Source organism: Triturus cristatus, chromosome 5_1 (genome assembly GCF_964204655.1).
Source record: "Triturus cristatus chromosome 5_1, aTriCri1.1, whole genome shotgun sequence".
Taxonomy (NCBI): domain Eukaryota; kingdom Metazoa; phylum Chordata; class Amphibia; order Caudata; family Salamandridae; genus Triturus; species Triturus cristatus.
The window spans coordinates 347,984,360-348,001,034 of NC_140587.1; the positions used below are offsets into that span (position 1 = coordinate 347,984,360).

The 16,675-nt window shown below is 40.0% G+C and overlaps 1 protein-coding gene across 1 annotated transcript in view; it reads left to right on the forward strand.

Annotated features, from left to right (window-relative positions):
* CSMD3 (CUB and Sushi multiple domains 3) overlaps positions 1-16,675 on the forward strand; it is a 2,836,509-nt gene that overhangs the window by 725,387 nt on the left and 2,094,447 nt on the right. Inside the window, exon 5 of the mRNA XM_085605076.1 lies at positions 9,395-9,602. Within this exon, the coding sequence (XP_085461202.1) occupies positions 9,395-9,602 (208 nt within the window). The remainder of the gene's footprint in view (positions 1-9,394; positions 9,603-16,675) is intronic.

A 16,675-nucleotide genomic window follows, 5' to 3' on the forward strand; every position in this document is an offset into this window, starting at 1 on the left:
CATATATATTAGGAGGTGTGTTTGGAAGTTGTTAGGTAATGCATGAGAAGAGGTGTGTTTTTGGTATTATCAGTCTATAATTGCTTTGACTTTCTTGTAGTTTGGGAACTTTGCTTGTATAAGCATAGACTTTATCTTATGGATGTTTTCTTGATTACTGCAGTCTCACTCTTTTCCTTTAGTTGATGTTTGCTGCAGTACAGCATCATGAGATCATGATGGTCTTAGACTCTGTTGCACTGCTTCACTACATAAGGTCTTAAGTCACTAAAATATTGTTTCATCGAAGAAAAATTTCTTTTGAAGTTTGTGACATTTTGTATGGGGCAATAGTACATTGGCAACATTATTCAGACCAATGTGGAAGAAAAACTAAATGAGGGTGTCTGTCAATCTGTATTTAGAAATTGTTTCATGTGAAAAATGTGGTTAATCATATATGAATGGCAGGATTGACCAAATATGTTACTAAATCATGTGCTTTTTTTAAAGTGTTTTATGCAATATTTACTTTTATATTTTAGGTTGATGAATTTTTATAGCTACTGTCAATTTGTTTGTTAATATAGTAGTGGAGTGAGATTAAACTATCAAATTCACTTCAAGCATCAGTATTACCAATAATGCAACAATGATTTGCCACAGTGTAGTGCTGGAATTTAAAGATGCTACTGGCACTACACCCTTTCATAATCTATATTTTGATAAGTATTGCAAAATAAATTGCTAACCTAAGGTGCAGAAAGGTTACAGTCTTAATGTGAACTGTGACTGAGCGCCAACACCACTCAGATGAGGATTTCATAGATGTGCATTGTTCTGAATAAGGAAAACTTTGACATTTCTTTGGAAGCTTGGTCAGAGAAGCAAAGAAATCCCCCCCCCAAATATGTATAATCGGTGTGTAAGTGCTAAGAGAACAATACAGTTGCGAAATAAAGAACAGATTCATCCACACCAATGGTTAGTAAAAACCACAACATCTAAAAATCTAAATCAAATAAAAATGTAGAAAATCATGCATGTCTTTCAAAACTATTGAAAAAGGAGAAATGCAATATTGAAAAACATAAAAAAGCATATTTTGTTGATTTAAATGAAAACGCAATAAAAAAGGTCCAAGTGTACCAAATTTCTTAACCTGGATGGTTAAATGTGGAGAGCACAGATAGTAAGATTTTGATCTTCACAAAGACATATTTTTTGCCATGAAAAACTGAACTAGGACTCAACCTGGAAGTTAAATTCAGACAAACAGGGAACCAGCTATCTAAAATATACCATGGAAGATGACATAGAGAAATATGCTTATCAAGAGGAAAACGCTCAGCATGTCAAATAGACCATGGGAGGAGCTGAACCAGCAAGCACTTGTGGAATATGATAAAGCTCTTTTTTGCTGGTGGAGATTTCCACCTTCAGACTTAGTAATTTTTTAAGTCTTACAAAGCAGGCAGAAAGATTTCCCAGGCTGTATTTAGAACTGAGTTTCTGCTTGACCTGATTTGAGTCCCAGGTTCAACGGTTTTGCGGAAAAGATGAGCTTGATGAGGCAATTCATTTATCTAACAAGCTCCAGTTTATCCTCATGTATTTTCCTGCTTCACCCTGACCTTGCAGAATACACAAACATGAAAGATGTGCCATTTTGTTCCACAGAACATGCATATGTTCTGTAGAACAAAGGTTTATAGAAAATAAATTCCTTGAGCAGTTGTCAATGTTGTATTTGTCAGCATTTGTACAATAAGTCACAGTCTTCTTGAAAGCAGTTGCAGGTTCTGTTCCACAGTGGTCACAGACTTTCCACAGCCTACCCTAAACTAGCCTGGGCCTTTTTCAACTTCTCAAATTTCTCAGGAAAGGTCCCTCTCAACTGGACCCCATCAGCCTCACAGCATGCCTTCCCATTTCGGCTGATTATCTGACCCTGACCTACCATTAAGTAGATTCACTCAACGGTCCAGTCAGACCCCTGCTCCCACCACCCCTTCACCAAATTGCTCCTATCAGCAAAGCTCCAAAATACATCCTCAACACCTCCATCACCTCTACCACCATGCTTGATGCTTGGAAGCATGCCTCAGTCAAAGTCCTGCCCTAGAAACCCTCCGCGGACACAGACATTACATCCGACTACAGATAGGTCTCTCTTCTACCGTACCTGTCCAAGGTCTTGAAAAAAGTAATCAACTGACACCTACCCAACCATCTCAGCAATCACCAATTAGAGGCAGGTCAGCTTCAGACCCAATCACTGTACAGAAACAGCACTCATCACCACCAGCGCAGGATCCTGGCCAGAGATAATACAGCTGCCCTCATTCTCCTGTACCTCTCACCAGCATTTAACCCAGTCTCCCAACCTACCTCCATCAGATTCCTACAAGAGATTGGCATCCAAGGGCTCACTCTCTGCTGGGTCTGACAGACAGAACACAAGCTGTGAGCCTGATACCCTACTCCTTGGAAGCCCATAAACTCATCTGTGGAGTACCTCAAGGTTTGTCACTTAGTTCTACCCTGTTTAACACATATATGTTCCCTCTGGCAAGTGTCATAAAAGCACATAACAGCAACATCCTCTTCTATGCCAGTGACAAGCAACTCACGTTCTCCCTCTCGGACAAGATCCCCAACACAAGGGCTAACTTAACCGCTTGCATGACCAAAGTCTCTAGCTGGATGAAGTCAAACTGTCTCAAGATCAACAGCAACAAAAGTAGTACTTTTCAGCAAGAACACCTCACCATGGAACTGTACCTGGAGAGCAACTTACCTTGGACTCACGCTCACTCCAGCACTCACCCCTGGAACTTTTAGATAATCACTGACAGCAAACCGTCATAGCAACCTGCTTCCACACCCTGAAGATAGTGAGGACAGTCTTCAAATGATTCCCAAGCAACACCAGAAAACTGTTACCCATGTCCTTAACATCAGGAAGCTGGACTACGGGAACACCTGCTATGCCAGAGTCATCAAGCAAATAAAGATAAGACTACAACCCATCCAGAACCTGGCAGCCAAACTCATCCTCAACCTCCAGTGAAGTACACACATCACAGCACACCTCAAAATACTTCAGTTGCTCCAGATACACAAACGTTCACAATTCAAACGCCCTACACAACACATGTTCCATTAAAGCCCAAACACCTCTGCTCTGCCATAAACCTACTCACACATAACCTAAGAATATACAGAAACAGGCCTATTTCACACACTGCTTCTAAATCATGGAATTACCTCCAAATAAACATACAAGCCTCTTTCTCTCTTCTTGAGTTTTGCAAAAAGCAGAAAATCTGACTTTTCAATTGACCACCCACCCAAGGCAATACTAGGCACAGAGACCTGCTCATCATCCGGATGCCCTCATGGGTGAAAGTGCACTCTCGATATGCACTTTCCATTCCTTACCATACCACACCATACCATACAATGCCATGCCATAACATAACATGACCTAACATTCCAGGAGACTTTGGACAAATAGCTCTCTGTACCAAGTCAGAGAATTGCTTGTCCCAGATTATTTGAGTCAGTCAGAAGACCTATTGCGGTATTGATAAGCAACTAAAGTTCAATATATAAATTTTCTCACACTCTAGGCTCCAACATGTAGTAGTGTTTGAGAGTGGTCCTGTTCTGGGAATGTGCCTAATTCCTAAAACATTTGACCAATTTGGCTTGTAGGTGAAAATCAGGGGAGGGGAGAGTTGTGGTTAAGTAGGTCCTTGCAAGTCAGATATGTGAGTACCTTATTAATTCACTACACACAATATATAGTATTTTAATATAAATCTGATTGCAAATGACAACAAGGTGAAAAATAATGCCATGACAACACTTTGCGGAATTATGCACTATTTGTGGTAAAAAAGTATCGCAAATGTGCAAATGCCTGTACAAATTTACAACAAATTATGAGGATAATAGAAAAAGAGTAGCCTTGGTCACAGTGCTTTGTTTTTGCACTATTCTTGAGCACGAAAGTCATCTGTATGTCAAGCTTTGATGAGAATACACTTTTTTGCACAAAAGTATAAATCGAAATGACAAATTAGCATTTTTGCCAAGCGATGCATAATTTTATCTTATTTTGCATAATCACATCATTGGAAATTAGGTGAATTTTACATACCCTTATTGCAGATTTGATCTTCTCAGAACAAATTGTCTATTTTATTGAATTTGTTTGCGATCACCACCATCATTCCTGAAATCAAAATAAATGACAAATATTTATCTTCACAAAATGTGGTTTGTACAAGAAAGCTGTCAGAGTTTAGTACCTCATTCGTTGCTGCATAATATTCATTTTGAATTGAGGATTATTCTGTAACACAGTTCCATATCTGATCCACATGCAACAAGCACAGAAGTTTCATTAGACTGGGCCATTAGCAAGATGGCTCAGTGAACTTCCAAATGTTAATATTTATTGTTACAAGTTTTAACACTGCTCTGTCTGCTCTCCGTATACGATTGGAAACACCAAAACTGGCTCTGATCAACATATACTCACGGCCAGTGCGATCGGGCGGAACATCCAAAATTTTGGATTCATTAACCACCCTATTGCACTCGCTTGGGGGTGATTTTGCCTTATTGATCGGAGGAGACTTCAATTGTCATTTTGAACCATTACAAGGGGTCCAGCCGATCACAATGGAAGAAGATGAAACTGGGTCAGTTTTGCCCCCCAATGCTTATCCTGTAAAAAATTGGACAGCTTTAGTCCTTCAGTTGACTTCCCTTACCTATACGTTCTCTATTAGAGCCTGTAACGGTCGATTCCAGAGTGATACCCCAGCCCAGCATACTTATAGTGGCATGGGGCATACATCTGTGATAGATTATTTTTTGGCGAGTTTGGCTCTGTGGCCAAAAATCTCAGATTTTAGCGTTCCTCTTCGTATTGAAAGTGACCATAATCCCCTGATAATCGAGATGGATTTCCAACTAATCAGGGGGGATAGTGCTACAGTTAGCACCCCAAGCAGTGATCTAAGAATAGTGCAAGGTGGGAGAAGAATCCGATGGGCGGCCGCAAAATCATCTACCGAATCCATGGCAAAATTATATTGAGACGTAACCCCCCTGCTCGAAAGGGCAAATTCCACCCTCACTAATTCCTTGGACACTGATATGGGTAAAATTATGGATATCCATAGTGAAAAGGTCGCAATACTAAAGGACACTTTCTATAAGAAAGGTTCTGTTAAGCCTAAACCACGCAATGACGAGAATCCATGGTTTAAGTGTTGTAGGGACGCGAAAGCTGCATTATTGTTGGTCCTAAGCCAAGGTAATAGATCTCGTGTCACAGAAGCCAGACAAGCATATAAGAAAATGCTAAAACATGCAAAATTAGAATGGGAGGCAGACCGTTGGGCTGCTATTACATCTGCACTCGTGGCAAAGGACCCAAGGACCTTTTGGGACCTTGTCCACACTGGGAAATCAGAAGGCAGGTCTACAATTGCTCCAAATATATCTGAAGAAGCTTGGTCTTCTTATTTTAAAGATCTCTACTCTCTTTCTCCTACATGTACAAGTGAAGCCCCTCCGAGCTTATTGGCTCCGAATCCTATGTGGTCAGTGCAACCATTTACATTGGTGGAAGTACAGTCGGCCATCTCAAGTATCCAGCCTAACAAAGCACCGGGACTCGATAGGATCTCAGGTGATTTATATAGAGAAGAACCGATAGTCTGGGGCCCATACCTACGGGTATTATTTAATGCGATATTGCAGGGGCTACCACTCCCAAGTACCTGGCTGGGGGTGGAGATAATTCCAATTCACAAGAAGGGCTTTCCGCTCCAACCTTCTAATTATAGGCCGATTAGCCTTATAGATGTGACCCAAAAAATTTACGCCAGGTTACTGTTACAACGACTACAGATTTGGTCCAGTGATAACAACATTCTGACGCCGCTCCAGGCGGGATTTAGGGCCAAAACATCAACAATTGACCAATTATTTTGGTTGCAAGTTCTTTACTGGAATCATGTGGTCTTGGAAGGGGGCAGCCTATATCTTACATTCGTTGACTTAAAGTCCACATTTGATATGGTGGACCGGAACCAGTTATGGACCATTTTACTAACAATGGGGGTTCCGCCATACTTATGCTATCAGTTTAAGATCCTACATGGAGGTACTTTTGCGAGAGTTCGTTTTGGCAGACAAGGTCAGCTAACTGGACCATTCTCGATTGAGAAAGGCGTTAGGCAGGGCTGTGTGCTTGCCCCGACCTTGTTTTCTCTCTTTCTCAACGGGCTTATCGAAGATCTCTTAGCTATAAACGACATCGACTCCCCCAAATTGGGTGCCCAAAGATTTCCCGCTTTAATGTTTGCGGATGACACGCTGCTGCTTTCAAAATCCCCAATGGGGATGCAGCGGGTGTTGAACCAGTTTTCCAAATTCTGCACTAAAAGGAACCTGGTGGTCAATATAAATAAGACTAAGTATATGGTTTTTAACGCCAAAACTGTTAACTGCCCCATCCAATGATGGAAGGCAGACCCCTTGAAAGGGTCCCAACTTTCGAATACTTGGGTTTGACTTTGAATGATAAAATGGGGTGGGGTCCACAAGTGGCCAAGGCCAATCTAAGACTATCCCAAGCAGCTGGGGGCATCCTAAAAGTACAGAAGAATTGTACCCACAAAATAATAAGTGCCCCCTTGAAATTTTTAAAGTTCAAGCAAGGGCATCATCCCTTTATGGGGTGGAACTTTGGGGACACACACCAGTAAGTAACCTATCAATAACTGAAAATAACTTTATAAGGCAATTATTGGATTTGCCAAAAAGTACTCCCTTGGCTCCACTCAGATTAGATTTGAATATATGCCCAATTGCAGACGCTATTACTGTCCGGCCCTTACTTTATTGGAAGTGCCTGTGGAGCATTCCTGAGTTGGTGAATTACAAGGAGGAGCTCAAAGTAGTCATGGCTTCATTAGGATCTGGTAGGATCCCTTGGTTAACATTTGTAAGACAGTTACTTACATCGAGCGGGCTTGAGGAGCTCTGGTTAAATCCCGAGGCTTCCTGCCCAGCTATTTCCAAGAAAACCATGACAAGCATTGTAAAAGAATCTAATTTAAGGAATCTCTTTCGCTCAGTAAAAACTTCAAGCTTAACTGATATTTTTTTGGATGTTAAGTCCTTCTATAGCTTTGAGCCTGAGATTGATGCAATACAACCCACTCTAGCAAAGAAGCTCTATTTGCAATTTAGATATGGCACTTTGCCTTTTTATTATAATATTGATAGGTGGAAAGGGGGTCCGGCACGTCCTTGCCCAGGTTGTCGAATTGAGGAAGAAACTCCCGTACATGTTATCCTTTTCTGTCCAGTATATGCTTGCATTAGGAAGAAATGGATAATTCAGCTGTGTAAAAACCTGGGTATAAAGCAATATTTGGCCTTTTTTAGGATATTAAAAACTGATACCAACGCAGTGATTGTTTCTGCAGTAGCTAAATACTTGCACTCAATGTGGACAATTCGAAGGAACTTGATAAACAATGCTGCTATACATTAGCATTAAGTTTAATGGATATCGAGAGAAAAGATCGGATTTTATCCTTTTTATAATAATCATTGTTTAACAATTTTAGAATTCTGGATAGTATTTAAATTTAAAAAAAATGTTAAGGATATGTCTAAACAATCATCTATATAATTGAGATTACATGTATGAATTGAATTGCCTGACCTATGGTACTGTTATCTTATTTTTATGTGCTTTTATGGTAAATCTAACCGCAATAAAGCTTGATTGACTTGACTTGACTTGATTGGTAAACTGGCATTACATATGGGCAACAGTAGAACCTGACAGATGGAAGAATTTGTAGATTTAGGTGCAATTTATATAAAACTGTCATTAGTATTGTTTTTTTTATTTTATTTAATCAGTGTGAGGAAATATGTCAGACCATAAAGAGGTCACAATTTAACCCATCGAAATCAAAAAAGGTGAAAATATACCCTCAGGAGGAACTCTATAGCATTCACAATATACTACCTACCAATTGCCAGGTCAAAACTCTGAGAGAGACGAAATGCGCGTCAAAATTGACGTATTACAGTGGTAATATGAAAGGCGCCTTAGAACAATAATTTAATTTGTATATATTTAAATAAATATTTAAAGACTGATCATGTGTGTATTATTCTTTGGCATTGTATCAAACTTTGACAATGGAATCATTAAGAATCTGATAAACAAATGGCAAGTTGAATGATACGAATGTTGGCTCCATTGTGATTACTGCCACGCTAGTAGAAAAGGTCTGATATTTTCTGAATTTTCATGGAATTTTCAAACACTCCTCCTATGTACACAGCCATGTTTTTCCAGGAGTACTCGAATGAATAAGTTTATACATGACAACTTTGTACTAGGAGTACAATTCAACATACTTAAATGGAATACCAAACTGTAATAAAATTGTGCATTTAGTTATGCTTCCTGCCCATTCCTCATTGTGTGCTCATGATAGAAGTAAAAATGGACGTTTCCCGGTAGCAAACAGCTTGCAAATTGTTCGTGAATACACACACACGTTCTGGGTTTTACACTCCAACCCACTCAGGATCCCCCACACGCTGGATGCACTACTCAACTTGTGATAGTCGTAGTGCCACCAAAACAAGCATTGGACAAGATTCAAAGGACGTATTCAGGATTTTAAATTGTCATGCGCAGTGTGAGCATTATATTTTTAACAAGCTTTAAGAATCCGGCTTTAAATCAGTAATTTGGACATCAGAGCAACAACGTGTAAGAAAATTGTATATGTAATAGTTTATATTTATGAAAAAGATATATGAAAGTAAACCACAGTTCTTTGTGCAAAGCATGCAAATAAGCACTTTAAACAATGCACTGACAGTTTATATGTGTAGACACAATTTTCGACTTTGTTTTTGTAAAAGTGTTTTCTGGTGCCCTGTTGTAAATTCTAGTTGACAAGATGCAAATGGCTGCCAGTGGATCAATTTCTTGAATAGGATATTAGACTTTAGACTCCATGTAGCCGGTGGAAATAAAATAATGGAAATCCTGCTGTTTAGTACAACACGCATCATTAGACAGAATAGCCAATTACAAGATAGATGTTAAACCAACCGAAATTGGCTGCATCATATTTGATTACTTGTTTAAAATTCCACATGCCAGCACCTGGATCAAGTAGAAAATATTTGCAACAGGCAAAGTTGAATGTCCACTAAGTTATCAGTCCTATCTGCCTTTCAAGCCTTTGAAAGACTAATTTTATCTTGAATCCATCTCTGTGCACATTAAGCCTGCTTTCATTATCTAAATGCGTCTCACTGTGTGCCTTTCAATCTCTTTGCACAGCTGAAGATTCTTGTGGCGGGACAATCAGAGGGCCCAGTGGCATCATCTCCAGCCCTGGGTTTCCCAATGAGTATCATAATAATGCAGACTGCACCTGGACCGTTGTCACAGAACCCGGAGACACCCTGTCACTGGTGTTCACTGATTTCCAGATGGAAGAGAAGTATGACTATTTGGAAATAGAAGGTTCTGAGCCGCCAACAATATGGTATGTGACATATGCCTTTCCACCATAATATTGCCTGAGCCGAAACTTTGATTGTTGACATTTTTTCTCACAATGTTACTTTGCTGACGTTTTTCTGTGTGTGGCATTCATTTGAAATAGTAATGGTGGTGCAGAACGCTGATGGTACAAAAATAGTGGGTATGTGGACGTGTATATACATACACACACTTGATATTGTCCAATATTGCCATCAAGGGTTAATGGTGGCTTAAAGCACGAGGCTGAATTTTTTTGTTGTATATGGATTCAAAAAGTTGTTTTCTTCAAATTACAAGCAACAATTGCACTGATTGGAAAAATTGTTTAGGTTTTGTTTAGTTTTCATGAATACATTGTTGAAATAATGTTGTGCAATTGTCTGTGGTAAATGCTGTAACTACAGAATCGCATAATTTTCACAGGTGTGACTATTGTTCATTGCGTTATCAACAATCTGTTCATGAAAGTTGTGAGAAAGTGAAATAATAATTGTGGTGGATTGTAGTTCACCACAAGTAATAAAGACACTAACTTGTTAGGTTCCAGTCAAGAGTTTTAGTAATTTTAATCTGGGCTGAATCCCAAGTAGCTGAGGCACAGATATTTATTATTATTATTATTTCTGATTATTATTTAGAAGTACCAAAACAGAAAAAAGTCAAAAACACAAAACAAAATCCCACTCCAATTTATGAAAATAGAATAAAAGGTATTAATAAAATGACACCAAATCACAAAAATCCAATAGGTGTCACAGGAAATATATTTTTTATGATGTAAGTGAAAATAGCACCAAAAAGTGCAAATCGCTAATGGTACTCAATGATCATAGTAGACCGGGACCTAGTCATGATTTGAGGTCAAACGCGATGGAGCCGGGGTCAGATACACCAAGTAGATTGGTCCTGCTAGGGTGTGGAGGCAGGAAAGTTAAAAAAAAGTATCTAAATCTCAATCTGAAAACTAACTTCTGAAATTCAGTCCGACGCCAGGAAATTGCCAGTAAGATACTTTTTGTGGTTGGTCTACATGTCTCTCTGTAGCAAAACTTTTTAAAAAGTTGTCAAACTTCTGTGGTGCCCAAACAACCACAGGATTACACTTCTAAGGCTCCAAAGACCACAGGGGAGCACTGAGAGACTCACAGACTGTCAGGCAAAGGGCACAGGTAATCCAGCTGAGAACCAGGTGCCATTGATCAGCTGGGGTTCTTCACAGAAGTCTCCTCTTCAGCTTTTATATGTTCCGGGAGCAAGCGACAGGATCCGTCTTATATTCATTGGAGATCTTCCTTTCCTTGGATTTCAAGAAGAAGGGGATCCAACCTCTTCAGGTCCTTCTCACAGGTCACATATGCCGAGTGCACTAGGTTCAGTCTTCCTGGTATAATAATAATAATAATAATAATAACCTTTTGCAAGTACGGCATTATTCTGAGGAAGGCTGGGTGAGAGTTCAGCTTTGCATGGCTCATCGACCTGTGGATGGGAGACACCCTAAGACACTCTTAGTTCCGCTTTTACCAATGGAGTAAGCATTCCCAGGCCCTGAACTACATACCTTTGCAGAAGTCCCTGTTTGCTTTATTGAATACAGGCCAAAATGTGGTGTATGAGAGGGGACTGTTCTATGGTAATCCTAGTGTTCTCACACATTTAATTGTAAAATCCACTTTAAAGCAGGCACTCTACCCACAACAAACCCAGAGACATACGTCTAGTAGGACAACAGCAATGTCCTTCAGAAACCAGGCAGGGGATATACAAAATGTTTATATGTGCTTAAGACAGACGTGTCATGTAGAATTTTACACAGTGTTTACACGAGGAGGGGCACAAGCCCACTATGCATATTCTATTCAGGTTAGAGGAGTAATTTCTGCTAATTTAGATCAGCCTATTGTGTGCTCTGGGGAGGAATTCCACACCTCTTCTTGGGCTAAGCACAGACGGGGAGATGGCAGAGAATAATGCGTATTAGCATTCTGACAGTTCAGCCAGGCAAGGGGTAGTTTTCTAAAGGTTTTCTTTAATAATATTTACAATTCTGACTCCTCCGTTGAATTGGATGTTAAAAACTATTACAATAGTGGTTTAATTATTGTTCTAACTGGTCTCATTATAGATAATACAGTATTAGAATTGTAATCTCTACTTTGGTTTCCTACATAGGACAGCTAGGCCTGCCACACTGAAAATAGCTTTAAAAGGCCTTGTCACTTTAGGGACATGGAAATGTGTAACACTTTTAAATACCATGTGCCCTACCTTGTGGGCTACAAGGCTTACACAGGGCTGACTTACTAATATTTGAAAGTGTTATTTCAACAGCATGCACTGCAGGTTTTAGACTGCAGCAGTTATGCTTCAATGGTAGCCTTAAGCCACATTTATGGTTGTCACACTACTTTCTCTTTCTATGCCATAAGTGTACTATCTGCGCCATATACTATGGCCTCCTGCAGAAGTTAAATAAGCCAATAGGGGAATAGCACATTTCTACATATGTAATGCTTTAGGGGTCATATCACATACAATGGACACTGGACAGCAGTGCCACTATGTGCAGAGTCTAAAACCCAGCAACAAAATTCAGCAAAAAAATATGGATGACCATGCAAAAAGGTGCATTTTCTCACAAAAGGTTAAAACAAGCATTCTAATTACAATCAGTACTCATTGATTGCCACCTGGAAGAGAGGAGCTGACACAATCTATGCCTTAACAGTCAGAACATGATTTGTAACACAGAAGAGGGTATTGTTTCTCAAACATTTTACATTATTCACTAAATAATTGCACATTTTTCTCTTGTTTTTACTGACTAAAATAAAACTGTGTCTTCCAGAATTGAATTTGCTATTTTCAATAAGCATAACTACCCCAAATATTTATGTACTATAACACATGCATAACAGGTAAATCTGTAATATGGTATTATATTACTATCTCAGGATTCTGGTAACACTTACAAAACACTCAACCTCATAGTTTATCATGTCAACAGAACCCTTCATTGACAATATTTATTTACACACTCGATAGAAAATAAGACCTGATTTCTATGTACAAAACTAAACATGGAGTTAGAATATAATTTACAACGAATGCATGTAGCTCTCTTTCGGTTCCTGCATGTATTACTCTCCTCTTGAAAGAGTCTAACAGAATTAGTTGATGATTTAGCAAAATGTGTTACTGTATACCATTAAATTAATTAATCTCGGTTTGTTTCGCTTTTTGCGGGGCAGATAGATTGAAGGCTAAGATCTTTGGTTCAGCAATATGTGTGTTCATTTTCTATTTTCTTTCAACTCAATAAAATAACTCACAAAGAAATAGCTCAATAAACCTGATGAGAGTGCAGTGATAATGATCTCTAATGTCTCATTCTCAAGAGTTGTGCGAGCATGAAAGCCTAACTGGCTTCAAACATTCTGTGAGAAAGAGCTGTGTGAAGATTAGATAAATATAAAGCAGAGGAGACTAATATAGATATGGATAGAAGTGTCGATTACAAACCTACAGCCACAAAACTAGAAACTAGTGACAGGTGAGCGTGAAATGCCTTAGGCACAGCCCATGTGCATTTGCTGCCTGTAAAAATGTAACCATAACAGGATTCATACATTATATTTTATTAGTAACATTGACTTGTGGCTTTATATATCTCATAGCTCATACCACACCCAGAATTGTTGCCACTGTGTAGTTATTGTTAGGACCATGTTTCCATAGTAAATGGATTTATTGGTGTGCTAATAACTTTAGTACTGTTTGAGGACTCTTAACAAAGCCTCCCAAAACACCAAAGATTTTGATCCTTTCTAGACGATTTTGTGGTGATCCATCAAGCAGGGTTTGAGAAATTTGGTTGTTGGTTGAGTGGGGTGTTAACCCTGCTCAAGCAACAGCCACAATCCCAGTCAGGGTAAACCATAAAAGTCACTCAATGTGGCTTATCAGCCAGAGCTGCTGACTTTGAAGCTAGGGAACCAGGTTTGTGTCTCATTGTCGCCTCAAAATCCTGTGATTCTGGCAAATAACTTAATCTACCTGTGCATACTAAAAATTAATGTGTCCTTGTGTAATGTAATTGGTGCTCATGTAAAGTGCTCCAATACCTTTGAGTTGAGTTTGCGCTATATGAAACGTTTTTAAAAAAGCACAAAAAAAACAAATCTACTTAACCCTCTGGTTGCTCAGAAGTCAGTCTTAACTTAGAGGCAATGTGTAAAGTATTTAGGCAGCTCACAAGCCTTAACAAAGTGAAACACAATGCAAGAAAAGTCCAAAATCAATTTGAAAAATAGAGGACATTTTAATAAAAGAATGATACCAGAAGAACAAAAATACAATTAGTAAAACCATAGAAGTTTAAGTACAATTAGCACCTAAAAGCACAAAGCGCCACCAGCGGTCATCTGGTCACACTAGACCAAGGGAAAGTCACAAGTTCAGGCTGACAATGATGAAATGTGGGTCAGATACAGGGACCAGGGTAGTCCAGCTGAAGATTTACCTTCTGAAGTCTGGTGCAACGAGTTTTATTCATGATGGAGGAGGCTGAAACGAGTAGGCTGAGTGTTGAAGATGGTCATCCCTGTAGCGTGAGAGAGCAGGTCAGGCATTGCGGAGGGTTATTGCTGTGGCTTCACATTGGCCATCATCGCAGGATGTCATTGCTGTAGTGCAAAGTGCAGGTCTTGCGTTGCCGGTTGCTGCGGACAGTTGTTTTCAGAGCAAAGAGCTAGTTTCACCTGAGCTTCATTACAGGCGGCAGAGTCTTGGTGAAAACTGGCCTATCCGCGGTCTTGAGGAGGCCAAACTTTAAGATTTTCACCATTACTTCAAGAGGAGCTTTCACTGATGCCAGCCAAGATTCCAAGAACGATGGGGCCCTTCTTGGGCATCAGATCTCACTCCAGCAGTGATCAGCATCAGGGCTCAGGTGGGTCCAGTTGCAGGTCCAAGCAAGTCCAGTTGCACCAGGTCAGCTAGGCAGTTGCAGGGAAGCATCTGAAGCTTTTTGTTTCTCTGTAGCTCACACAGGAGGTCAGGCTACAGACCCTTGGAGCAACTGTGTGTAGCCAAGGATGAAGGCAAGCCGGTCCATTCTTCCTTCTCAGTCAGCAAGGCAGTCTTCAAGCAGCAGGACAGTCCTTCTCAATCTTCCACAGATCCAGACATTTTCTGATGAGAGTCTCTGGAGTTCCAATATTTATTCTTGATGCTAGCTTTTGTGTGGGGATTCTCTGATCTACCCCCAACAGTGTACTGTTTCTACAGAAGGAGTACACTCCGATGCCAGCTAAGGGCCCAGGAGCTGCTGTGGCCACCTCTTGGGGATCAGGAATCACTCCAGCAGAGGCCAGCAGCAGGGCTCAGGTGTGTCCAGGAAGGTGCAGTTGCCCCTGTTCGGTTGCAGGAAGGCCTCTGAACCTTGCTGTATCTCTGTAGCTCACACACAAGATCGGTCAACTGGCCCTTGTAGCTACTTTGTGTAGCCTGGGAGTTCCTCCTTCAAAAAGCAAGGCAGTCCTTCAAGCAGCAGAACAGTTCTCTGGCAGCAGGGCAGTACTTTTTCTTGATCTTCCATATGTGCAGGAATGTTCTGAGGAGTGACTCTAGAGGTCCAATATTTATACATCTTGCCATCTTTTGTGTGGGGGTATTCCCTGACCTACCCCCAGCACTGTTTCTGGAAAGTTCTTCCTGTTTCCTTGATCAAGTTTCCAATCTATCTGGGGTGACAAAAGTCATGGCAGGATTGGTGACATGGTAATTTTCGAAATGCTCCCTTTTAAATCCCATGCCCCCAATCTTGTGCTGCATCCAAAGCCCTTTGAAGTATAAGTGGAGCAGGGTACAGCTCCTTCCCAGTCATAATGTCAAGATGGCCCATCTTATCCACACCTAAGCCCCATTTGTCTCACTGTCTGGAAGCAATACTCAAATCCCTCCGGCCGAGCGATTCACAGTTATGTGACTCAGGACACTGGCAGAAAGGAACAGTTGGTTGGGACAAGAAATGCCAACTTTCTAAAAGTGGCATTTTCAGATTTATGACTTAAAATCTGACTTTACCGTTAAATAGAATTTAAAATTTCAATTCATTTGACTGTAAATAGTATATTTCTGTCTGCTTCCAAACTAACGTTAGCACGTGTTAGATGTAATAAGGTAACCCAATGTTAGTCAGTGGGAGAGATAGGCCTTAAGATAGTGAACAACGACTTTAGGAGTTTTTACTGCCAGGACATGTAAAATCTTAAATACACATGTCCTGCATCTTAAATACCATGTACCCTGCCCTATGAACCTTTAGGGCCTACCTAAGGGGTGGCTTATAAGTATAAGAATGGAAGTTTTAGTCCTGGTGAAAGGTTTATTTCACCAGGTCGATTAGGCAGTTTTAAACTGAACATGTAGGGTTCAGTGGCAAACTTGAGTTATGGTTTTTAAAGTAATTCTGAAGTGGGTGGCATTGTGTTGAAGGCCCACTAGTAACATTTAAGTTGCAGGTCCTGGGTACATGTAGTACTATTTACTAGGGACTTAAAAGTAAATTAAATGTGCCAATTAGGTGCAGGTCAATATTGCCATGTTGGAAGGAGGGAGCATAAGCTCTTTAGCAGTGGTTAGCTGTGGTAAAGTCACAGAGGCCTACAACTTACAAAAATTAATTCAGCAAACAGGAGAGGTGAAGTCAAAAACATATGGGGAATACCACACAAAGGATTTCAGGCTTAATGAGATTTTCTCAGCCTGGACCACCACAGTAGGTTAGACTTTTTATAGGATTTGAATTAGGCTGATCCAAAATTAGATTTGCACAACACTTACATTCCTTATTGGAAGGAGAAGCAGCAGGAATGGAGTGAAAAGAACCTTATAGACGTAACTGTATTTTAGAATCAAAGCAGCGTCTGTACAAAAGCATTTTTGAGGTCGGAAATGGAAAGATTTGCAGACTTCTGTCAGTTTTTCTGACCGCATCATCTGTCCTTTTTCTGACTACAAAAATAGTTTTCCATATATACAGAGCACAAATTGAGATTAGGTAAAATGTTA